The 23835-nt window shown below is 43.2% G+C and overlaps 2 protein-coding genes and 1 long non-coding RNA gene across 11 annotated transcripts in view; 2 read left to right on the top strand and 1 right to left on the bottom strand.

Moving 5' to 3' along the window:
- GGNBP2 (gametogenetin binding protein 2) overlaps positions 1-12746 on the top strand; it is a 28681-nt gene extending 15935 nt beyond the window's left edge. For 3 of the 5 annotated variants that reach the window (XM_019732507.3, XM_074320935.2, XM_088802087.1), the window contains exons 7-14: positions 4576-4779; positions 5876-6050; positions 7155-7349; positions 9371-9518; positions 9890-10015; positions 10098-10246; positions 10803-11051; positions 12102-12746. In XM_019732507.3, coding sequence (XP_019588066.1) covers positions 4576-4779; positions 5876-6050; positions 7155-7349; positions 9371-9518; positions 9890-10015; positions 10098-10246; positions 10803-11051; positions 12102-12305 — 1450 coding nt within the window. In that variant the 3' untranslated portion in view covers positions 12306-12746. Of the gene's footprint in view, positions 1-4575; positions 4786-5875; positions 6051-7154; positions 7350-9370; positions 9519-9889; positions 10016-10097; positions 10247-10802; positions 11052-12101 lie in introns of all 5 variants that reach the window. The other 2 variants (XM_088802088.1, XM_019732506.3) reach the window with 1 other exon arrangement.
- A 2186-nt stretch (positions 12747-14932) lies between these two features.
- DHRS11 (dehydrogenase/reductase 11) lies at positions 14933-22998 on the top strand. 5 transcript variants are annotated; one of them, XM_019732511.3, is made up of 7 exons: positions 14933-15079; positions 17737-17946; positions 20316-20410; positions 21077-21206; positions 21854-21946; positions 22163-22228; positions 22354-22998. In XM_019732511.3, exons 1-7 carry the CDS (start codon positions 14933-14935, stop codon positions 22393-22395), a joined length of 783 nt encoding a protein of 260 aa, XP_019588070.2. In that variant the 3' UTR covers positions 22396-22998. The 5 variants fall into 5 exon arrangements, with proteins under 5 accessions (XP_019588070.2, XP_019588069.2, XP_088658216.1 ...); XM_019732510.3 differs by having other exon boundaries at positions 20271-20410; XM_088802090.1 differs by lacking the exon at positions 17737-17946.
- LOC141569019 (uncharacterized) lies at positions 15012-23643 on the bottom strand. Its single transcript, XR_012492416.2, has 3 exons — positions 23334-23643; positions 23000-23186; positions 15012-15139 (listed from the first exon to the last, which is right to left on the bottom strand). It is a non-coding gene; the product is annotated as an uncharacterized LOC141569019 (long non-coding RNA).
- Between the last annotated feature and the right edge of the window lie 192 nt (positions 23644-23835).

The raw sequence follows: 23835 nt of genomic DNA, 5'->3' as shown, positions 1-23835 counted from the left end.
TGTTAGGGCAGGCAGTTCCCTTGTGGGACGACTCAGTATTCGCCTTCTTGTGTTGAGCCAGCATCTCCTCTTTTTGTAATCTTTACCTGTTGGTTCCAGGGCAGCCTTTCCAGAAACACAGAATGATGGAATCAAGTAAAGTGTACTTAATCACTTTGGAAACTCTAGTACTCCTTGTTTTTGTGATAGAAGCATTTTATGATGTCATTTTCAAAATTAAAGTTAAATTAGTAGCTTTCATTTAGTTATATTTTGAATTATTTCTTCTGTAATTATTTGTCAAGACCTAAAAATAGTGTTGGAATTGGTGTGCTTCATGTGCTATAAAAGTAACTTCAGATTTTTCTTTTTAGAATACTACTTTACAAAGGAATTTTCTAATTGTCATTAACATTTGGAAATTCGTAGGGAGGGAGAGTGCAGTAGGAAAGGAAACTGGTAAGGGAACCATCTAGAGATGGCGTTCTTGGGGGGAGTTGTATTGTTTCAATATAAATTTGTCACATGTTGGGTTTGTGGTTATGTGTTTGACCTTGGGACAAATATATACAATTACTTTGGGGACACTTCTAGAAAACATGTGAATGATAAAAACTGGCATTAAGATTGGTATTTATATTGCAATGAATTAACGACTTAATCTGCATACTAAGTTTATTAGGTGTTTTTCTTTTTTCAGTTACAAACTTCGTTAATTTGCTTTTTTGGTTGATGATACTCGAGATTATATCAATTATTTGGAGTTTTAGAGGGGGATTATATAGATGTGATACATATATAAAGGTATAGGTCCATTATGGATTCCTTCTTCTTTCAGTATGAATTGATCCTTACAGTCCACAGAATTGGTCCATCCAAAAGAGCATTTTTGAGTGATAAATTACTAGTTCCCAGAGCTGATGTTTTGGAGTTTTCCGTAATGGTTGTAGATATTTTCTGTGTTTTGGGGGCAATATTTTATATTATTTATAAGAAGGTGGAATCTACTTTATAAATATCTTAAGGGTGGGGAGAAGTACAATTAAGAGTAAGAGAGATTGCATTAAATCTAGATTCTACTGATTATAACTTTGTATATGTTACTTTTCTGTGCCTCAACGTTTTTTTAAGACAAAATGATAGTACTGATTTTATAGGACTTACTATAGGATTAATTTGTTGTGGGGATTGATGATACATAGTATGGCTTACTTAGAACAGTATCGGCACATAGTATAAACACATTAGTGAATGTTTACATGCCAGATTTATAACTCCTTGTTATTCTTGTTTTAGGTACAGTTTGAGTTTTTGAGGTATAGTCCATTGAAAATGATTTCTAAATGTCTAAATGTACCTTTTTGGCACTTCTCACTTTAGTTAGTGGAGTTTTCTGAGCACTTTATAATAAAAACTTGCCAACACTAGCCAGTTAAGTATTATGGTATTTCATGACTGTGTTAGTAATGAGGTCTTGGGAAACTGTGAAACCTCTGCCTTAAAAAATGTTTTTTAAATTTATGTACAAGGTTACTTTTGAAAACAGGAAAAATCACTTTCATTCTTAACAGCTTTCATATATTTAAACATTGCTGTTTACTTATATTTACGTTACTTATGATTATCTACAGTTAAACTAGTCTGAGGATTTAAAGCAGTAAAATATGGGGAAAATATTTTGAGTTTTATTATTGGTACTGTATGACATTTAACCATTTATTTACCAGAAAATATAAACTTAACTATTTATAACTTGAAAATGTGGAAGTAGTTGTTATTTCTGTGTCCATGTCCATTTCTCCCCCCAAGGGAAAGACTTTTTTAAAAAATTGTTAAAAAAAACCCTCCACATAATATAAATTTATCCTCAACAGTTTTTAAATGTACATTACAGTAGTGTTAACTATATGTAAATTGTTATGAAACAGATTGCTGGAATTTTTTCATCTTGCCTGACTAAAACTCCACCTATTGAATAACAACTCCCCTTTTACCCTTGGCCCCCATTCTCTGGCAACTACCATTCTATTTTCTATTTTTATGAGTTCCGTTACTGTAGATAGCTCACATAGGTGGAATTGTGCAGTATTTACCTTTTTGTGATTGGTGTATTTCCCTTAATGTAATGTCCCTAAAGTTTATCCATGTAGTATGTGACAGAATTTCCTTGTTTCTTAAGACTGATTAATATTCCATTATATGTATGTACCACATTCACTTGTCAATGGACATTTAAGTTGCTTCCACATCTTGACTATTGTGAAAAATGCTGCAATGAACATGAGTGTGCAAATACCTCTTTGAGAGCCTGTCTTCAGTTCTTTTGGGTATACAACCAGAAGTGGGATTGCTCGATCCATATATTAGTTCTATTTTTAATTTTTTGAGGAAATGCCATACTGTTTGCCATACTGGCAGCACCGTTTTATAATACCAACAGTGCACAAGGGTTTTTATTTCTCTGCATCCTTGCCAACACTTTTTATATGCTAATTTTTTTGACAGTGTCCATACTAATGGGTATGAGGTGACATTGCATGGTTTTGATTTGCAGTTGCCTGATGATGAGTGGTATTGAGTATCTTTGTTCATATGCTTGTTAGCTTTTTGTTAGACTTTGGAGAGACGTCTACTCACTCACGTTCTTTGCCCATTTTTCAATTGGATTTTTGTTGTTGTTACTGAGTTGTAGGAGTTCTTTATGTATTCTGGATATTAATCCTTTATCCATTATATGGTTTGCAAATATTCCTTTGGTTGTCTTTCACTGTGTTGTTTCCTTTGCTACACAGAAGTTTTTAAGTTTAATATCTGGTTTGTCTATTTTTGCTTCTGTTCCCTGTGCTTTTGAGGTCATATCTAAGAAATTATCACCTCTTTCAAAGAAATTTTTCCTCTACGTTTTCTTCCAGGAGTTTTACAGTTTCGTGTCTTAATGTTTAGGTCTTTAACCCATTTTGAGTTAATTTTTGTATATTTCTGCATGTACTTTTGAAGCATTAGTGAAACAATTATTTCAATTGTTAACATTATCGCCTCTGTTTACCAAATGGACTTAGAATCTCTATTTTAACATATTAATTTCAAGAAACACAGTTACCTGCTATTGGGGCAGAAAGATGAGTTTATCAAACTAATATGTCTTGGGAAATAAGGCTGGCGGTAGTAGGTAGGTAAGAGAGTAAGTCACTGAAGGCCTTAAGGAGTTTCAACTTTATGTGTAGACAGTGAGGAAGGTTTTTAAGCTGAGAGTGAGATAATCAGATTTGTTTAAAACAATTTATTTTGGTATGAGAGATGCATTAAAGCTAGGAAGAGTGGAAACAAGGAAGCCAATTAAGAAGCTTTTAAAAAAACTAAGCAATTTAAAACAGAAAGAGAGAATTGAAAAGAAAGGACCTACGAGAGATGTAAGAAAGAATTAATACCAGTCGGCTCTGCCCTAAATAAGGGACCTAAGGAGTTCGAATTAACTGAGGTTTCCAGCCTGGGTAACTGTGTGAATGGTAGTGTTCTTAAACATGGGTGGAGGGGAACATAGGGAAGGAACAGTGTTGCCCTTCGTTTTGGACAGTGAGTTTAACTTGCTGCCTCATGGACCTATGATGGCCCCCATTTTTCAGTATGGGTCTGGCCCTTAGGCAAAGGCTGTGGCGTCAAGAGACATGTTGGCTGAAAACATGGGCATAGATGCGCTCACCTAGGGAGATGAATTTGAATCAAAGAGATCAAAATTTCCTTGTTCTAACATAGCTGATCGTCTGAGAGAAGTAGTTATTAATATTATAAGCCTGGCTTTTTCACCAGACAAAGTTTTTCCTAGTTCCAGGAATTAGAAAATAAAGAAACCAGGCTTCTATTGTTTTTTTCTTTCTGGTTGAAGAATGTTTGGTTTCTTAAAATTTTGTCATCCTCTACAATTTTCATGCTCTACTACACTTTTGCCACTTAAGTTTAAACCACATCTAGATGTATATGTTGTCTATGTTATGACTGTGTATTGAGAAACATGCATTTTTTTGGAAGAAAGAATGTGACATTTTGGAAGCTACCAGTAAACTAAGAATACATGTACCACTTTCCCACTCCCTTTGTTGCGCCCCTACCCCCCACCCTGTGCTTAACTAGTGGTAACATAAAATGTAAAAATTTGAATCAAAGTTTACTGGCTGACGATGCCAACTATTTTCAGAGGCTGAAGGAAAGTGATCCTACAAATCATTGGTTTGTAGCCTCTGTTGTTTTATTTCTCACCTGTACAAATAGCTTTTGAATTGGAGATATGCTAGTCCTTGGCAACTAATATTTTCTTGGCATGTATTTTATGAACTAACAAGTACGTATCTGCCTCATTCTTTTAGGCCCCTGTGCTTCTCTAGTTTAAAAATCATTTGCAAATGGAGATCTAGCTATACTCATGTAATCCCTAAGTTTGTGTTTACCTTACATGTGTATGTTTTTCTTTGTGTATGTTTTTCATAGTGTATGGAGGCTTTGTTTTAATGCTGTAGGGGGAGGGGAGTGTCATCTAGCACACTGTGATATGCCTCATGAAATAATTACACAGCCGGTTCTTAATTTTGATCTTTTCAACAGGTTTTGCACTGATTGCAAAAATAAAGTCCTCCGAGCATACAATATCCTTATTGGTGAACTTGATTGCAGCAAAGAGAAGGGATACTGTGCTGCACTTTATGAAGGCTTGCGGTGCTGTCCACATGAACGACACATACACGTTTGCTGTGAAACAGACTTCATTGCGCATCTGTTGGGTCGTGCTGAGCCAGAGTTCGCAGGAGGGTATGAGTATGTAATTTGCTAGAACGGGCTATCTAGCGCTTTGCTTCATTTTATTACTGAAAGTTTATTTCCATCACCTTCTGCCTCAGTACCTATGATTTATGTATAAATTAAAGTATGCCTGTAAAGATTTTGTTTTCTTTAAAATACACATTTCTTAGTTGACTTAAGTAAAAATAGGGAGAAAGTGTTCTGTGGTGTTTGGTTCAGACCTCTCTGCTCCTTGTTGCTTGAAGTAGGCAGGCTTTTTTTGGCTTTCATTATTATAGATTATCATTTTCATTTGAAAATGATTAGAAGGGATTTTTTTCCCCCCTCCATCCATGCATTTCCATGTTTAAATTTTGTTCATAATGATGGTTTTTGCATAGGAGTGATGCCTTAGCAGCAGGGGGTTAAGAATACTTTATTGAATGTAATTCATGAACTGTGTATATTATTATGAAATTACATAGGAATCTAAAATTTTATCTCTGGTTTTGTTGTGAAAATAAAATCAGAAAAAGTTGTTATAGAATAAACTGAACCCATTTCCCTCTGTTTTGTGGACCAACTTTCATTTGAGTGCCTGCATTCTGCGAGGCATTTAGAATACAAAGACTTCTTTTAGATCACTGATCACTGAAGTTCTATGTATGAACACTTCTACTAAAGACTGGCCCAGAGGGCTTTTGCTCCTGATCGAATCACTTTGGCATTGCCTTTATTCCCCCTCAAAAAAAAGGAAACAAAAAAACAAATAGGCGTTTGCTATAATTGGAAAATGAAAGGAACTGTCATGCCTCTATGAACTGGACACTTATATGTGACTTCTCTATGCCCACAAAACCATCTCTTTAGGGCCAGTTCCTGAATTACCTTATTTTTACCAGTATTAGGGCTGAGTTCATCCTGCATGTGTATTTCTCATTGGTTATACATGTGTGCTTATGTATTTATCTATACATTAATTGAGTTCGGATGTATAACCGTCTTACTAGGTTGTTATTAGGTATGAAGATTGTGTTTAAAACCTGAACTTGCAGATAATGTTATCCATCTTTTACTGTTTTGCTTAAGGTTATTAGAAATTATGTGTGATTTATTCTTTTTACAGGCGAAGAGAAAGGCATGCTAAGACAATAGATATAGCTCAAGAAGAAGTTCTGACCTGTCTGGGAATCCATCTTTATGAGAGACTGCATCGAATCTGGCAGAAGCTACGAGCAGAAGAGCAGACATGGCAGATGCTCTTCTATCTTGGTGTTGACGCTTTACGCAAGAGTTTTGAGGTAAGAACAGTCGGCTGCTTTGGTGCCCACGCTTTCTTAGGCTATTGAACTGAGTCTTAAGGTAAGCCACCAGCCTGCCCTTGCCTCAGAGGGCTGCAGCCTGTGGGTACAATGTCGTGGTTTCTGGGGGGTAGGGGAGGGTTGCCTGGGGAACTGGGATTTAGAAGAAGTTGGTGGATTTTTCTTTTTGGTTTTTTAGTCAGGTTACTTGGCTAGCCTTGATTTTTTTTTAGACTTTCTTAGAGTAGAAAACTGAAGTTGATTATTTAACAAGATGCTGCTATGAAACAACTAATGAAAAGTTAAAAGGAGCTTCAAAATAAGTGGCAAAATTAGAAACCTGCAATGAGTCCCAGTTTGCCCACTGATGTCCAGCGATGTAAAGTCAGTGCTATGGAAATGCCATGATGTAAGAACTGCTTCTTAGAAGCACACTGAAGGCTCTTTATAATGCTGCTAATTGGGTTTAGTGCTTGTGATTTGGTAACAGTTTTTTCAGTTATACCCTGTAGAACATAAAATTTTGGTTAGCTAGGGAATGTTTTGTTGTATCCCAGGGCGTGATTGTAACCCTTTAACTGGTTCATCATTCCCTTTTGAAAATGGTATGAAAGCTACAAACCCTTTTTGCAGAAGCCCATCATGAACTTTAAGCACTGTTCTGAGGAATCTGAATAGATTTGTACTAGTTCTTTCTGAACAGATTTTTTATTCCTTTTCTCTGTGTATATTTGTGTCTTCAGAAACTAGATCACCTAATGAGGTTAAAGTCTTCTCATTGTGTGAAGAAATAAATGAATGTTTACTTGGCTGTGTTAAAATTCTGAAATTAGAAATTAGAATATTGCTGGTTTGGAATAGGAGTGTGTATAAGTCTACGTTTCCCGCAGGGATTAGTTGTATATTTACTTCCTGAGTAGATTTGAAGACTGTCATCGATTAAGGTATTAAAATTTGAGATCCTTTGTGGGGACTGCCTGGCAAAATTACAGCATGAAATACCAGTTTCTGTGGGTGTGGTATTATTTGAAATTAACAAATGAGAATTTTCATAGCAAGTAAAGTTTTGACCAATATTCACTCTCAACTTTGTTTTTGTAATAGATGACTGTGGAAAAAGTGCAAGGTATTAGCCGATTGGAACAACTTTGTGAAGAATTTTCAGAGGAGGAACGAGTAAGAGAACTCAAGCAAGAAAAGAAACGCCAAAAACGGAAGAACAGACGAAAAAATAAATGTGTATGTGATATTCCTACTCCCTTACAGACAGCAGATGAGAAGGAAGTAAGCCAAGAGAAGGTAATAGTCTTTAAAATTGACTCATGAATATATAGTATTGCTTTTTGCTAAATTTTGGCATTTTTACCGTGCTTTTTCCAGAATACGAGCTCCTGCAGCTTGTATATTGGCTTTTTTCCTACTATAATCTGTATAAGCCAAACTTTTTTATGTCATGTGTTTGTTTTATAAAGACAACGTTGGATACTTATCTTTTCCCTGACCTTAGTATGTTGTTAGTTCAAAGTCCAAATATGGAAAGTGAACTCCATGCGTGGCCTAGAGCAGTTTTCAACCGTTTGGTCTCAGGACCTCTTTGTACTCTTAAAAAGTAAGGTGCCCAATGAGCTCTTGTTTATGTGGATTATACTTATCAACACTTACTGTGTTAGAAATTAAAATGGAGAAATTTAAAATGATTAATTCTTTTAAAAATAATAACCCCATTATATGTTAACATGAATAACATTTTTTGAAAAATAACTATTTTCAGAAGAAAAGGTGAGAAGGGTGGCATTATTTCATACTTCAGCAAGTCTTTTTAATATTTGGCTTAAAAGGAATCGGGTGGATTCTTATATCTGCTTCTGTATTCAGTCTGTTTCTTAATGTTAACTTGGTTGAAACATGAAGAAAGTCTCACAGAGATATTTATGGTAGAAAAAGAGAGGAATATTTTAATATAAACCTTTTCAGATAGTTGTGGATATTTTTCTTTGGCAGTACAATTCAACAAATGTAGTTCTTTTTTATTGGGGAACAGTGTGTTTTTCCAGGACCCATCACAGCTCCAAGTCAAGTCATTGTTTTCAGTCTAGTGGAGGGTGCAGCTCACTGGCCTGTGTGGAAATTGAACCAGCGACGTTGGTATTATGAGCACTGTGCTCTAACCAACTGAGCCAACCAGTCGTCCCAACAAATGGTAGTTCTTAAAGATTAGTTGCAATGTGGAACCTGACACTTTGTCAATGACCTTTTCATACTGTTAAATTAAAATCCATTGGTCTGTCTTGCACTTTAAATAGATGTTCTAGTCATGCATGATTTTGTAACACAATTTGATTATTTGAAAGATACTGGTTCACTAAGTGTCTTCCAAGATACTGACATTTCATTATATTATAATATTAGATAATCACGTAAAATCCACTACTGATCTCATTAGAAGGGTCTTTAAGTATTGGGAAGCTTCAAGCTCATTGTACTTATATATGCAAGTTTTCAAAATTCTCATTTTAATTTGAATGTTTGAATATCATTGACAACAAATACTGTCCATTGTTTTCCTTGACTTCATTTTTCAGCAAGTGTCTTTTAAATATCCAAGTGTGGCTAGCCATAGTTTGCCTCTCATTCTTCCCTTAAAGTGAAATTAATGTTCTAGGAAAAAAACAGCTAGTTCAGTCTGCAACTCAAACAGTTGCACAATTACTCTTCCTTGAGACAACCATTGTACTTTGGTGTGCAGCAAAAGTGCTTTAAGCATACGTCCCATTTGTCAGATAGAGTATTAAAAAGACATCTGCTCATGAGTTGATACTTAATAAAATTAATGTTTTTATGCTTCAAAGACCTAAGTGAAATTCTCTCTATCTAGCTGTTAATCATCTATTTTCTGAGAGTGCCTCACAAATGAAGACTATAGTGACTATTAGTAACTTTTGTTGCCACTGCCTTGATTTGTGCTAAAGCACCAGGAACTTTTTCCACCACTTGCTTTTGTACCATCAGTGTAAGTGTCAAAGTGAAAAAGGCAAATCACATCGTAGTACTATGATGAAAACAATTGACCTAGGGAACCCCTAGGGCCAGCGGACCACACTTTGAGAACTGCTATCCTAGACTTACCTGATACCATTAACTCTTAACTTGCTCTAGTTGGTTCGTGGTCTTGAAGTGAATTAATAATTTTTCATGAGAATAGGTTTTTTTTATTGTTAACCTCATAATTCCTATCTAATTGGTTAATGTTAAGGAAATTAAAGTATAGCCATTATGGAGGTAAAACTTTTAAAACCATCTCTTAATATTTGATCCTACAGGAAACAGACTTCATAGAAAACAGCTGCAAAGCCTGTGGCAGCACTGAAGATGGTAATAGTTGTGTAGAAGTAATTGTTACCAATGAAAATACATCCTGTACCTGTCCTAGCAGCAGCAATCTTTTGGGGTCCCCTAAAATAAAGAAAGGTAAGTAAAAACAGTTTCTTTTTAACAAGTAACTCTTCAGTTAATTTTTTCTTTCTTTAAATGTATGAGCTTTGAGAGATGGTGTAACTTAGAATTTAGGAATTGCTTTATAGCCCCAAGAATATCATATAATTTAGTCAGACACTTAATATTTCCTTTTTCTTTATGGTGTTTGAGTTATTGGTGTTTGAATTGTTAGTATTTGATAAGAAACAAAAAACTGTAAATCCCTAATCATATTTTCATTATTTAATTTACTTTCTACTTTCAGTAAGCCATCAATTTTGAAGTTTTCTTGTGGTCCTCAGTTGGTTCTCTCTTTGTCTTAATATATTTATTGGTATGTTAATTGTCACTCACTTTATTCTCAGGCTTATCTCCACACTGTAATGGTAGTGACTGTGGATATTCATCTAGCATGGAAGGGAGTGAAACAGGTTCTCGAGAGGGTTCAGATGTTGCCTGCACTGAAGGCATTTGTAATCATGACGAACATGGTAGGTTCAGCTTAAGCTTCCCAATTATTTCTGCTACATGGCTGATGTAAGCACATAAATCAGAGACGATTGATTTCTGCAGGCGATGACTCCTGTGTTCATCACTGTGAAGACAAAGAGGATGATGGTGATAGTTGTGTTGAATGTTGGGCAAATTCCGAAGAGAACACCACCAAAGGAAAAAATAAAAAGAAGAAAAAGAAAAGCAAGATGTTGAAATGTGATGAACATGTAAGTGTCATAGCTTGCAATTCTTAAGCCTTTGCTGTTGAGGGGAGAACAACCTATTTTCCTTGGTGTGGTTAAGTGTGCATCTCAGTGGCTAGGATTTTTTTCTGTTTTTTTTTAGAATGAGTAACTTACGCAGTTCCATTGGTTGCTCATTGTGTGTGTGTGTGTGTCTGTCTGTCTGTCTGTGTCTGTCTGGTGTGGTCATTTGTCTTAACAATTCATGAGAGTCATGAATCTAATTCGTTCTTTTCATAATATTTTTAAATGTATTAACTATGTAGTCTTGAGCAGTTTGCTTGATCTTTGTTTTCCCATATGTAAAATGGAGATAAAGGGCCCTATCAGATTAGCTTCTGTGAAGATGAAATGAGATTATATTGATGGGTTAGCATAGTGTCTGGTATGTAGTAAGTGTCTAGTGAATTTCAGCTGCTGCTTTTATTTAGTATTCTTTTAAAAAATTTAAGACAACTGTCAGGGCATATTTTTTTCTTTAAAGAATACTTGCTATTATTTCCTGCCTTCTTATCTGGGAAATCCTTTGCTGTGGTTTCAGATCCAAAAGCTTGGAAGCTGTATTACAGATCCAGGTAATCGAGAGACCTCAGGAAATACCGTGCACACAGTGTTTCACCGCGACAAGACCAAAGATGCACATCCTGAAAGCTGCTGCAGCTCTGAGAAGGGTGGGCAGCCACTGCCTTGGTTTGAGCATAGGAAAAATGTACCACAGTTTGCAGAACCTACAGAAACATCATTTGGTCCTGATTCTGGAAAAGGTGCCAAGAGCTTAGTTGAACTCCTTGTAAGTAAACCATGATGTCTTATTGTGAATAACTGATCGCTCATGGGGTAGATATGGGAGGGGACAGTAATTTTGAGGTTTTAAAATTGGGAGTGCGGGAAAGCTTTTAAGAAATTAAGGGCAGTATTTCCTTATTTTTTTGGTGACTTCAATTCTGTTCTTCCACTAGTGGTTTTTGCAACTGCTCTGGAGCACATTTCCCTGTCCTCCTCTGTCTGAAGATAGAAACTAGTTGGGGGAGGGGGATAGAATTAGCATTATGTCCAGGAGTCTGCCTCCTTGGAGAGGAGGGTTATTGTAAGCAAACTGCCTTTTATAGTAGCAATTTATAGTAGCCATCCTTCCAGACCAGGAAAGAATATAGAATCTGAACTGGAGCCCACTTTCTAGGTTACTTCCTGTAGGTGTTATATAGGATAAAAGCATAACTGAACTTGGAAAACCTTTTATGATTGGTTCCAATTCTTGATATTTGAGGTTTTACCTGATTCTGAGTGACCCAGTGCAGTTTGTGTGGATCTTGGAAGAGGTGAAAAGAAGAAGGATGGTGTCTTTTCTAAAGTAATTAGGAACCTAATGGAACCAAATCCTTTAGAATACTAGTTTTTTTTATATGGTTATAAAGTTTAATGATGCTGCTGTGTAACTTATTTCATAAGTTAAGAAAATGTTACATTTTAATTTGTAGAGATAAAAGTTTCAACATAGGACTAGCTAGAGATAAGGCCGGTTATTTAAAATTTGGTAACTAGTAACCATCTCTAATTAGTCATTTTTTGAGGCAAAAGGTATGTTGGTACTTAGCGAGGTTCACAGTCTTCTAGGACAAATTACAGATTTAGAGTTTCAAACTAAGTTGAGTTAGATTTTATTCTTGGTACTTTCTAAGACAGATGAAATGCTTATTCTGCAAACATTCCAATTAAAGGCTTTATGTGACTGAATTGAAACAAAAAGCTAGATTACTTTAATTTTTAGCTGTCCTCCGTCAGCGTAGCATTTTCCATTCTTAATTTAAGTCATAGTCTTAACTATTGCTTTAATTTGCAGGATGAGTCTGAATGTACTTCAGATGAGGAAATCTTTATCTCACAAGATGAAATACAGTCATTTATGGCTAATAACCAGTCTTTCTACAGCAATAGAGAACAATACCGACAGCATCTGAAGGAGAAATTTAATAAATACTGCCGCTTAAATGATCACAAGAGGCCCATTTGTAGTGGTTGGTTGACAACGGCTGGAGCAAATTAAATAAATAAAATAGCTCTGTCTTTCAATGAAACACTCAAGATGACTACTGCGCCTTCTCTTTCAAAAAACTCTTAATTTAGTGACTTACAGCAAAATTTTATCTTAAATCAATGTGATTCATTCTTGTTTTGGGAGACGGTGGAGGTAACCTCATTAGTTTGTTCTTTCTTCAGGCTTGTGTCTTTAGTTGCGTGGCTGCGCAGGCCTGCCATATGATTTAAGCCATCTCTTTTCATTAAATGTTTCTCTTCCTGTGAGACTTACTAAAGCAACTTAGTGGCAAAAAGTAATGTTGTACTTATACTTCTGTACAGAAATGACAATGAGCTGAATATATGGTTTTACAAAGTAGACATCCACTTGCAAAATGTTTGGATGTAATGTTAAAGAGCAATGTGCAAAATTTAAAATAAAGAATATTTATTAATACGCATAGAAAAATTCGGTGTACATGTTTCTACTTAATGTGTGGCAGTATTTTAATATTTGCCACTTGTGGACTTGATACTTGGCTAGTGTTGATGTTAGAATGAAGAGCAAATGAGGATAGAGATACAGATTGTTGAAGACAAAATTCTTACCTTGATCAGAATTGACAATCAAGAAAAGCAGTTTTCAGTCTTTTGTTTTGATAGAATAAAATTGCTGTGATACCTTTAAATACTGGCTAGCATCTTTTTCATGAGACTTTTAGTTGCTATTATTGAAAGTTCCCTGATACATAACACAAAGCACATTAAATTCAGAGGTTGATATTGAACTAGAAGAATGAAAACAAAACTTGGCAGAATTTCAAGCAAGGGTTGCCTGACAAGTAATTACTCAGTGGGTAGAATTGGAATCGGAAAGCTGCACTGAGAGCTAACCACATTGCGGACTGTGCAAGTGCATGTTCCTTATCTGGTTTTCAACAAAGTCACTATGGCATTAGTTTACTTCTTTCACAAGCTCTCTGAATTACTGAAGGAGAGAGTCCCCCATGAGTAGCCTTTGGCTGCCATTTACAAGGTTGAATCAATAGTTCAATAAACACATGTGCTTAGAGCTTTGTGACTGCATGTTGGTAACACTTGGTGGGCAGCAGGCAGACCGAGGGGCATTCAATACCTCTGTGCAGTGGAGACGGAGTGAGTTTTATGGGCTTTCTCTATCCCTTCATCAGATTTCTAATCAGATATCAAGTGGGCAACAGCAGAAGCTTAGTGAGATTTAATTTTTGTAGTTGGTGGCATTTCTTTGATCCCCCTCCTGATCAGAAAAGTTGTCTTTTCAAATCTAAGTGTTTTATTGTGGCAGAGGTAAAATGAGTCATGATTCCTCTCTGACCCTTGTTTGCTTTCATCCTGGAATCCATTAAAAAATGAGTAAGGGCCTCCTAGAGTCCTTTGATCTGGGCTCAATCCCTTCTCCGCCACTTGCTGCAGTCAAGTTTTCTCTTGAGATCCATAAAAGCAAGGGCTAGTTTTATTTTTTAATCTTCGCCCTTGGGGCCAAACATGAGTGCTTGTTGAATGAATAAGCTAGCCACATTCACAGCTTATTCCATTGCTTGCAGTGAAGGGATTCCAGTAGTTATGCAGAGATAGTTTTTCTTTGGAAGGATGGCTATATTAATGCAGAAATTAGGCAGGTTTCAGTGCTTTGATGAAATATATCCTAAGTGGTCAGAGAGCAAGGTGAGCAAAACCAACAACCCAACTAAGAGACAAAAGGGAGAATGGAGTGAAGGCAGATTAGGAACACATCCCCTGGTCTGAGACTAGACTGCTTGTGGTCCAAACCATGCTTCATTCCTTTTAGTATAGTCATCTACAAAGTGAGGGTATTAATAGGTATTATCTCATAGGGTTGTTGTGCATATTAATACATTTAAAGTGCTTAAAAATGCCATCACAGTAAATGCTCAATAAATGTTAGCTGTTGCTTTCCTCTTTGGTGTACATGGTGATATATTTGCTCCAACGAGAGTGGGAGGGTCCAGGACATTTGGAGAAAGGCCATTGGGATGGAATCCATCCCCCAGGACACGTGTTGGGGATGTTTTCATTTTTAACCATCACTTCTCCTTGGTTAGTAGGGTTGAGAGTCCCTCCCAAGGTCTCCCAATGTTGAAGGCTGAGGCAGTCAGTCTTTGAGCCGAATCCCTCCGATCAGCCACTGGCTGATTTAGTAGGGCGTTGGAGTCACCTTAACCTTAATTTGTCTTCTGGCCTTAAGGGTCAGGAACAGGGATGGGCTACTGAGCAAGAGGCAAGGGTATGTGCCTCCTCGGGTCTGGAGCAAGCTCCGGCTGAATCTTGGTTTCCCTGCTTCAAGGGAAAGAGCTCACCAGGAAAGCAGGACCACAAGCCCCCAAGACTCTTAGGCTCCTGCCGGCACCGCAGAAGGAACAGGTCCCCTCCCCGGGGGCGGGGCCGGAAGGGGCGGGGCCGCCAGGCTGCAGCCTTCCTCCCGCGGGAAGTGGCCGATTCCGGAGGCTAGGAGGGTGGAGGCGTGGCTCGGACGGGAGCCGGGCGGGGGCTGCCGCCGCGGCGACAAGAAAGCGGCTAATCCCCTGCGACCTGGGGCGGAGCTCCGCTGTCCAAGTGCCCAGCTCGCCGAACGAGGTGGGCGGGCGACTCGGGACCATGGCCAGGGCTGGCATGGAGCGGTGGCGAGACCGGCTAGCACTGGTGACGGGAGCCTCGGGGGGCATCGGCGCCGCCGTGGTCCGAGCCCTGGTCCAGCAGGGACTGAAGGTGGTGGGTTGTGCCCGCACCGTGAGCAGCATAGAGGTAAGGCCATACCTTCGGAGCAGGTCGCTTTGGGGGGCGTCGTTTCCGCTGGGGTTGGGTCTGGGTGGGGGAGGGGTAGTGGCTGGAGTCAGGCTGTGAGGCTGCCCTCACTTACCTGCCACCCCAGGGCCATTTGCAACGGGCTCAGGGGCCTAGTAGCGATGGCCTTTTTGATCCCTGAGGGCAGGTCTTTACCTTCGCTTTTTAAAGTCCCGTCTTTTAAGGAGCCTTTTCCCCTGACAGCCCCTGCTCCAGTGTACCAAGTCTCTGACTTTAAGGCATCTTTCTCCCTCTCCTACGTTCCTGCCCAGGTTGAGGTCAGGGACTAGCTAGGTAGCCAGGGAGAAGGAAGGAACGTTTTCTGGCCTCAGAGCCTAAAGTTGGCTACTGGGTTGCTTCTTCTCATCCCCAGACCTAGCCCACAAAGCCAAGCAAAGTGGCTGGGCAGCCAAGTGAGCAGGCGCTAGAGGTTTTAATGATGATCATTCTTCACCCAGGTCTGAGGGTGGGTTAGGGTGTAAGTGGAGCTATTCTGAAGAGGCTAATCCCTCATTCGCCCCCACTCCAAAGCTGAGGGTTAACCCCCTACCCAGTGGGCATAAGGGACTGCCAGTGGGATATTCACAGGTAGAACTTTCTCCAGTTTCACTGTCTTTAGGTGGGACCGAGTAGGTGACATAGGTCATTAAACATGTGAACCCTGAGGGGACAAAACAATGTGGAACTGAAACTCCTGGTTTTTCTCTTTAACGTGGGGTTGGGAGCTGAGCTGTGAGCAACAAGGGCTCAAAGACAAGTTGGCCATGATGGAGCATGGAGGAAGAAGAGAAACTTCCATCATAGGTCATTGGATTTGCCTGGCAAGCTCACTCTCGGGTTGGGCTCGTGCTTAGCTGCAGGGCATTGTATCAACCACTACTCAGGCAGAGAATGGAGGCCTTGGGTGGGGGCAGAGGGAGAAGGTGTGCAGGAAGGAGGGCTGTCCCTCCCCTGCTGACCAAAGGTATACTTTATAGCCTCCTAACTAGTCCCAAGGTCACCTGGCTACACCATTGCGCCACACTGCCCCTCCCTTTCTCCTATCCGGAGTTGCTCAGGAGCCTTGGGGCCCAGAGGGATCGGGCCAGGGCTTACCCACTGGATTCCCTCATTCTGAAGCCACTCATGTCTTCTCTTCCTACTCTGCCACCCCAAAGTAGCCAGGAAAAGGGGTCCCTGACTCCCAGGGGAATCCCCAAGCTGATCACTTCACCCCATGCTGACTCCTATAATGAGGGGAGAATGCCTCCGCTGTGAGGGGACTGATTTCAGGTCAGTTTTGAGGACAGATGAGGACAGGTAGGGCAATGAGAAGGCAGTGACAGGGAGAAACATGTCCTCAGCCCCTCCATTCTGGCTTTCCTGAGGTGGGGCTTTGAGTCTGGAGGAGGAAGGGAAAAGTTGCCTGCCGGGGGTGGGGAGAATTCCAGGTTTCTTTGACCATAGTCTGCTTTTATTGACTGATATTAAAACAGTTTGAGTTCTGGCTTCCTACAGAGAGAATCCCCATTTCCTGAGGTGGTCTTGAGTAGGTAAAACTGGATGAAGGGGGTTGCTGCTGAGTCCCAGACCATACTATACCTTTTGAACTCTCGGAAAGTTAAAGCAGAAAAGCATTTCCTACGTCACCTGATCCAGCCCTTCATTCCCAGTTTGTCTGGGGAGAGGCAGGGCTCCAGGCCAGGGTGGCTGGCCAAGCTCGCTTTCCTCTAGGGCACCCCACACTCCCCAGCGCTCTCCTTCCCAGACATGCACATATGCGTGGTCACCTTCACAGGTTCAGGTGCCCAGTCACTGGCCTCCAAGGCCACAAAGTGCGTTTCTTTCTGATTCTGAATGTCAGCTTTCTTCACAGCCATCTCTCAGTGGCTCTGCTTTCTCAGGGCTTTTTCTCTCAGAGCTCTTCAGTATGGTGATGGCCCCGGTAATGTACGGGGTGCCAGTGCCTCCTGCCATCTGACTTGCCTCATAGTTTTCAGAGAAATTTTGGGGTGGAAGGTGGAGCACTAAGGGACAGAGAGAGAGAATCTGTCCTGACTTCCTGACCCTTCTTCTAGGCAGAGCAAGGAGAGACTGGCAGTCGGGCTCAACTGAAAAGTATGTGTGAGAACTCTAAGCCCCTGGCTGCAATTTGTGGCAGGAGGGTGATAGTTCAGATATAAGCCCTTCTGGGACGGATTGGATGAGGCGATGGAGCTGATGGAGAGGAGCTTGAGGCCCTAGCATAATCAGCTCAGTGACTCTTGGCACTGGTGGGAGAAGCATGGGGTGGGGTGAGAGGTGCATCTTACCTATGAGCACAGGAGGTGTTCCTATTGAGAGAGGCAGAAAAGAAATATCACACCATTCCCAGGATCTTGCTTTGGCCCCCTCAGAGCTCCAGCCCCTTCTTAGTACTGAAAACTCGAGTTCCTCCGCAAGGTTCCTCCACTTCCTTGCCCTCGCTCAGGGAGTGCTCTCATCCCCTGGACTTTGACCAAAGAGGACGAGCTTTGGGGATGGGCAGTCCCAGCATCTTCATGACTGAAAGGTGGCCGCCAAAGGAGGGAGGTTGTCTCTGGCTGGGGCGTGTGGGAGTGAGCGGCTCATTCCAGTTAGACCCCTGTTGGGTTTCATAGGAGCTGGCTGCTGAATGTAAGAGTGCAGGCTACCCCGGGACTTTGATCCCCTACAGATGCGACCTGTCAAATGAAGAGGACATCCTGTCCATGTTCTCGGCTATCCGCTGCCAGCACAGCGGTGTGGACATCTGCATCAATAACGCTGGGTTGGCCCGGCCTGACACCCTGCTCTCAGGCAGCACCAGCGGTTGGAACGAGATGTTCAATGTAAGGGGCTGCGGGCCTGGAATGGGAGGCTGGGAGGAGAGCAGGGAGCCAGGGGTTTGTGCACCAGAGTGCTGCTCGGGATAGGACATCTCGCAAGAGGGAGCTTTGGGGTCCCACCATGGAGCACCTTCACTGTCCCCGTGTTTCTTTCCCTACCAGTGGGATAGTGAGTGGATGGATGGCTATACCTTTTCATTCTTTTTTCCTTTGAGCCCCTGTTTCAGAACCGGGTGCAGTTCTGAAAGTCCAGACTTATTTCCCTCTATTGGAAGAGAGATGGGTGGGGGGAAACAACTGCTGTTTATTGAATGTCCCCTGATGTTAGCACTGTATCAAGTGCTTGGAAACATGGTCTTATGGGAAGAAAAGGAACAAAGAGACAGGAGGCGATGGTCTCACCCAGCCCTGCCAGTAACTATGTGGCTTCAGGGAAGTAGTGACCCTCTCTGAGCTTCAGTCTTGTCACATCTAATTGGGATGAACACACCAATACCATCAATATCTGGGGTCAGAAACTCCAATGTCCCTGGGGCCAGGTAGGTACATAAATGAGTGAGGCAGGTTGGGTGGGATCAGCGGTAAGTGGAGAGCACTGCCGTGTCTGGGGGCAGCCACTGCTGAAGTCTAGTGTTGCTGCTGTAGGGCAGTGTGGCCAGAATTTTTGGTTTCTTTGAGAGGAGTGGGGATCGTGGGTTTTATGTGACACCCTTCCCCTCCCCGTAACCACCCCCCCTACATTCATCAAAACCTCAGCTCCACAATGGCAAGGGTTTTTATCTGTTTTATTCTATTAATAGCCTCAGCCTGTAAACACTCAATAGATTATTTTTTTGAATGAATGAAACCTTCCCATACATGTTGGAAGTGAATTTAAAATGTTTTATGACTATGTGTGGATCAAACACAGCCTGTGGATTTTCAACTTCTGGACGGTATTATGGGGCAATATTAGGGTATGAAAGTATTCTGAGAAGCTGAAAACAGTATGTAAATGGGATGTGTCTTTTCCCCTACAATTCTTTTCATATCTGCTCACAGTAGCTTTAGCACCTACCAGGTGCTTGGGCCTCGAAATGAACAGGGAACATTGAAACAATGAACAGTGAAAATGAAGCACTATCCCTGCCCTCAGAACCTGCTGGGAGATCTGAGCTGTGGTCTTTACCAGCAGTAGGTGGGTCTCTAAACCAGGACCTCAACTTGCCCATCTGTAAAATGAGGGACTTATATTGAATCCCTAAGGCCCCTTTCATTGAACATTATGTAATTCTATTAGGATCATCGTATGAGGCATCTTCTCCACTCCCACCCCTAACCCTCCAGACCTAGATTTCCTCCCCTGATGCCAAGGGACCTGTTCTCCTACTCCGTCTGTTCTCAGGACCTGAGTTCTCTGCCTCACAAACCCATAGTGCTTAGAGGACCAGAAACGGCTGAATGCCTCCTGTGTCCTTGTGCCGTGACTGCTGAGGCAGCTTCACACTGAGGGTGTTCTGTCCCGAAGCCTGGCTCTGCCACCTGATAAAGAGCAACATCTAATCTCCCAGCTTGTCCCGTCTCTTCTGGAGAGGCGAGACAGGAGGACCTGCTGAAAGCCTTATCTCTGCTTGTCCTGGGTGAGGCTAAGGGGAGGGGCTGGCCAGGAGCTTTAGAGCAGAGATACTTCTTCAGACCTTGAAAGGGGGGAATTTGGGGTCACCTCTGCCACAACAAGTAGGAGTGGGCAGGAGCCAAGGAAGGCAGGAAGACCCCGTGCCTTTGGGAGGTCCCCAGCCATTCTGTAACAAGTTACCCGACCCTCTAAAGGGTCTCTGTGCCTCATCTTGTCGATGGAACAGAAGTTAAAGGAGGGAGGCTCAGGCCTTCTCTTCTCCACAGGGAGCGGACAGGAAAGGAGCAGAGAGGAGCTGGGTAAGGCAAGGAGAGCCTAGGGTCTGTGCTGGAGGAGAGACATTTTTAAATCCATTTTAGGAAGGATTTTAGGCTGTTTAGGAGCAAGCAGGGCCAGAGACACTGTCCCAGAGAAGAGCAGGGTATTTGGGGAAGAAAAGGAGATGGTTCCCTAAGGCAGAGGTTCTGCTGTTTACAGGGCAAACAGCCAAGACAGGGAAGGTTCCTGAATCATGGGTCAGTTTAGGGGATTTCCATTTCTGTTTGCAGGGAGAGGAGCTGCCTCTGCCGTCAGCTGGTGCTGGTGGCTTTAGGGGGAGGAGCACCTAAGGCAAGGTGCCCTGGGCCCATTGTTGGCCTCTGCTAGGACCTGGACAGTGCTCGGGAATGCTCTCCCCCCCATCCCCCGGGTTGTCTTGGCTCCCTCACCTCAGATGGACCCATGCTGGAGACACCCCATTGCCCTCCCTGGCCTGCAGGTGAATGTGTTGGCTCTCAGCATCTGCACACGGGAAGCCTACCAGTCCATGAAGGAGCGGAAGGTGGACGACGGGCACATCATTAACATCAACAGGTGAGGCAGGTGGCCGAGGGCTAGAGCAGCTCACCACTCACCACTCCAAGCTGGGTGATCTGCTGCAGCTCATGGCACCTCTTTGGACCTGTTTCCTTGGTGGTAAAATAGGGATTTAATACTCAGTTAACACCCAAATAATATGATTATGGTGAGGGAAAGAATAGTGTATGTCAAGTGCCACCCCTAGTTGGCTGGAATGGGTGGCTCAGCCCCTTCTTTTTGCAGCTAAAGCCTGGGGGCTCTCCTGGCACTGAGGTTTTCTATTCCTCAGGCCCTGGAATGAACCCCACCTCATCGTACAAAGAAAGGCGACACAGTATCATTGGGTAGCTCCCAGTCTGAGCAGGGAGACATGGCCTCTGCCCCCAGAGATCTCCCAGTAGAACCATATCCGTGAATAGGCAGATGAAATTGAGGGAACTTTGACAGCCTGCATGACCAGGAGAATGGACTCTGTGGTCCACAGAGGGAAGACTGCTAAACGAGTAGGGAGCTGCTGAAATAACAAGCTAGATTCATGGGCTGCAAGGATGGCCTCTCAAGGTCGTCTGTAGCAGGCTTCCCTGTGGCATCTAGGTGATGTGGTTGGCTGGCCCAGCAGAGGGCATTGCTGGTCCCCCTGGAGCATCACTCACTTCTTTCTCCTTCCCTCCCTCTACTCAGCATGTCTGGCCACCGAGTGTTACCCCAGTCTGTGATCCATTTCTATAGTGCTACCAAGTATGCCGTCACTGCACTGACAGAGGGACTGAGGCAAGAGCTTCGGGAGGCCCAGACCCACATCCGAGCTACGGTGAGGGTGTGGCCTGGCCCTGCTGGGGACCCTCCCCACCCCCCATACACACTGCCCAGGGGTGTCTGTCCGGGGTGTGTGGCTTACCGTAGAACCCCTGGGAGTGTACTGAGCACAGAGCTCCTGGCTCTGCCACTACTTGTGTGGCCCTGCTCAGTACTTGTTTCACTGACTTTGAGGTGGGAGGGGACTGGCCTGAATGGAACATGGTGGGGTGAGACTGAGGGAAAGCAAAGGATTGTGGTAAACCAGGTGCATAATGGCTGGAAACCAGGACTCTGGGCTCTTCCCTTGAAGGCCAAATGACCTTGGGCAACTCACTGAACTTCTCTAAGCCTCGGTCTTCTCATTGGTTAAATAGAGATGATAATATCTATCAGGTTATGAGTTTTTTTTGAGACACCATTTTGTAAAACATTTACCTGGCTTATAGTAAGGGCTCTGTAGATGGTAGAGACCATTGTGATAATTGCCAGTGACAGCTTTGGAGGGAGGAGGCAGCTAATGGACATGGAGCAGCCATCACTGTGAAGCTGGGGCCCTATGGCTTCCATCCTTTCCCTCCAATCTCCCCAAGGCCTGGCCTCTGATTGGGGTGGGGGTGGGCCGAAGCTCAGCTCCTGAGCAGGCCCTCTCTGTTGGCCCAGTGCATCTCTCCAGGACTGGTGGAGACACAATTCGCCTTCAAACTCCATGACAAGGACCCTGAGAAGGCAGCTGCCACCTATGAACACATAAAGGTGGGGCCTCCCTGCGGGCCTGATGGAGCCACTCACACTAAATGAAGGCAGAGGGAAGGGAACCCTGGCCTTCAGACCCCACCTTTCTAGCCAGCCCGTCACCCCTCCTGGAGGGTTGGGATGGGAATGTGGATGCTGGAGAGGACCCCAGTGGTGGGAGGGAACTTAGAGCCATTCTGCTTTCATCTCAACCCCCCTTTCCCCTGCTGCTCTCAGTGTCTCAAACCCGAAGATGTGGCCGAGGCTGTCATCTATGTGCTCAGCGCACCCCCACATGTCCAGGTAAGTCTGGCCTTGGCTGTTCACATGCTGGAGAAGCCCAACTATCCCCAGAGGAGGAGAGCAGGGAGGCCTTAAGGGCATCGGGGAGAGTGTCCTGGCTGCTTCAAGCCTTGTGCCTTCTGCAGATTGGAGACATCCAGATGAGGCCCACGGAGCAGGTGACCTAGTTTCCTGTGGGGAGCTCCCCCTTTCCTCCCCGACCCTCAAGGCTTGGTTCCTGCTTCTGGACTGCAGGTGTTAATTTCTGGACTCCTGGATTCCAGTTTCTCTCCCCATCCTCACCAAAGCTTATAAAATTTGAGGTTTTTTTATCTTGTCAAATTGTTTCTACCACAAATGTGGAAAGTGGGCTGGGGAGAGAAGGTAGTGTCCCTAATTGTTTTACCTGTTGACTTGTTCTTGGTCCCCTTCTTCGGCTCCTTGGCCTTTGTTTTCTGTCCTTGGTCTTTTGCCTTTGACCTGGGAAAGGGACCGTGGCCAAAAGGGGGGCTTCTCCCTATCTTCTTACATCCCACCACCTGTTGCTCAGGGATGAGGTGGCAGAGAGCCCCTCACCTATCTGAATGGTGATTGAGGGCTCCACGCTTCCTCCTCAACCTGCCCCACTGCCCCTTCTCTTCCCCGTCCCAGTTCTCCAAGCCCAATTGTGGCTTCTCAGCCCCCAGTTGGGTCATCACTCTACTCTGACAGTGGCAGCAGAATATCAGGGCGTGCCTCCCAAGTGAATTTCACTATAATAATTATTAAAAAAAAAAAATCGCAATAACCTACCTTGGCTTCAGGAGTGCCTTTCTATTCTTCTTCCTTCTCTGTGGTCAGGGATGGTTGTGTCTCAGAATTTCTTCCAGGTGAGTGGGAAAGTGGGTAGATTTAGGGCCTCACTCTCGCAGTGTGGATTACCTTAGGTAGCAGATGTGGATTTGGGTTGGGTCTTGAAAATGGGTAGGAGTTTGCCAGCCTGAAGAGAAGACAACAGGTTGTGCAAGGCTCAGAGGCCCGAAAGAGGATGCAGTGTTGTAGGAACAGCACAGAACTTAGTGCATGAGTGAGATGGGGCTGAAAAGATGGCTCCTGCCTGCATCCCTGGGGGTCTGCGAACCATTACCTGTGGGCCAAGGGCATCAGTGGCTTGTCAGCAGGCGCAGGACAGGCAGAAAGTTGTCATCTAGAGAATCAGCCACCACGCGATAGGAAGTTATTGCCGGGTTCTGCTAACTGGTGCTGTGGGTTTGACAAGACAGTGGAGGTGCGGAGGAGGGGCTGGAAGCAGGAGAAGCTTCTGAGGAAAATCACGAGCATCCGGTGGTGGACTGGAAGTGGGGAGGGAAGCACCACCACTGACCTGGTTGAACACATCCCCTTAAAGTGTCCTTTGCTGGTGCCTGGGTGAATGCGACGCTCCAGCCTCCTGGAACCTCGAAGGGCACAGAATGAAGCCTGTAGCAGGGTCAGCTCTGCCCTGATCACCGCCTCCCGCCGGCCGTGATGCGGTGGTCGCTGCTCAGCCAGCCCGGCAGGCGGCGCTGTAGGGACGGCCTGGCGGCCGGGCATGCGCGGTGCGTCGCCGGGCATGGGGCGGGGCCGCCCGTACCCGGAAGTGGAGTAGC

Source organism: Rhinolophus sinicus, chromosome 12, assembly GCF_057876585.1.
Source record: "Rhinolophus sinicus isolate RSI-liver-muscle chromosome 12, RSI-T2T, whole genome shotgun sequence".
In the NCBI taxonomy this organism is placed as follows: Eukaryota; Metazoa; Chordata; class Mammalia; order Chiroptera; family Rhinolophidae; genus Rhinolophus; species Rhinolophus sinicus.
Note: the sequence above shows the minus strand (reverse complement) of the source record. Positions and strands in the feature narration are given on the sequence as shown.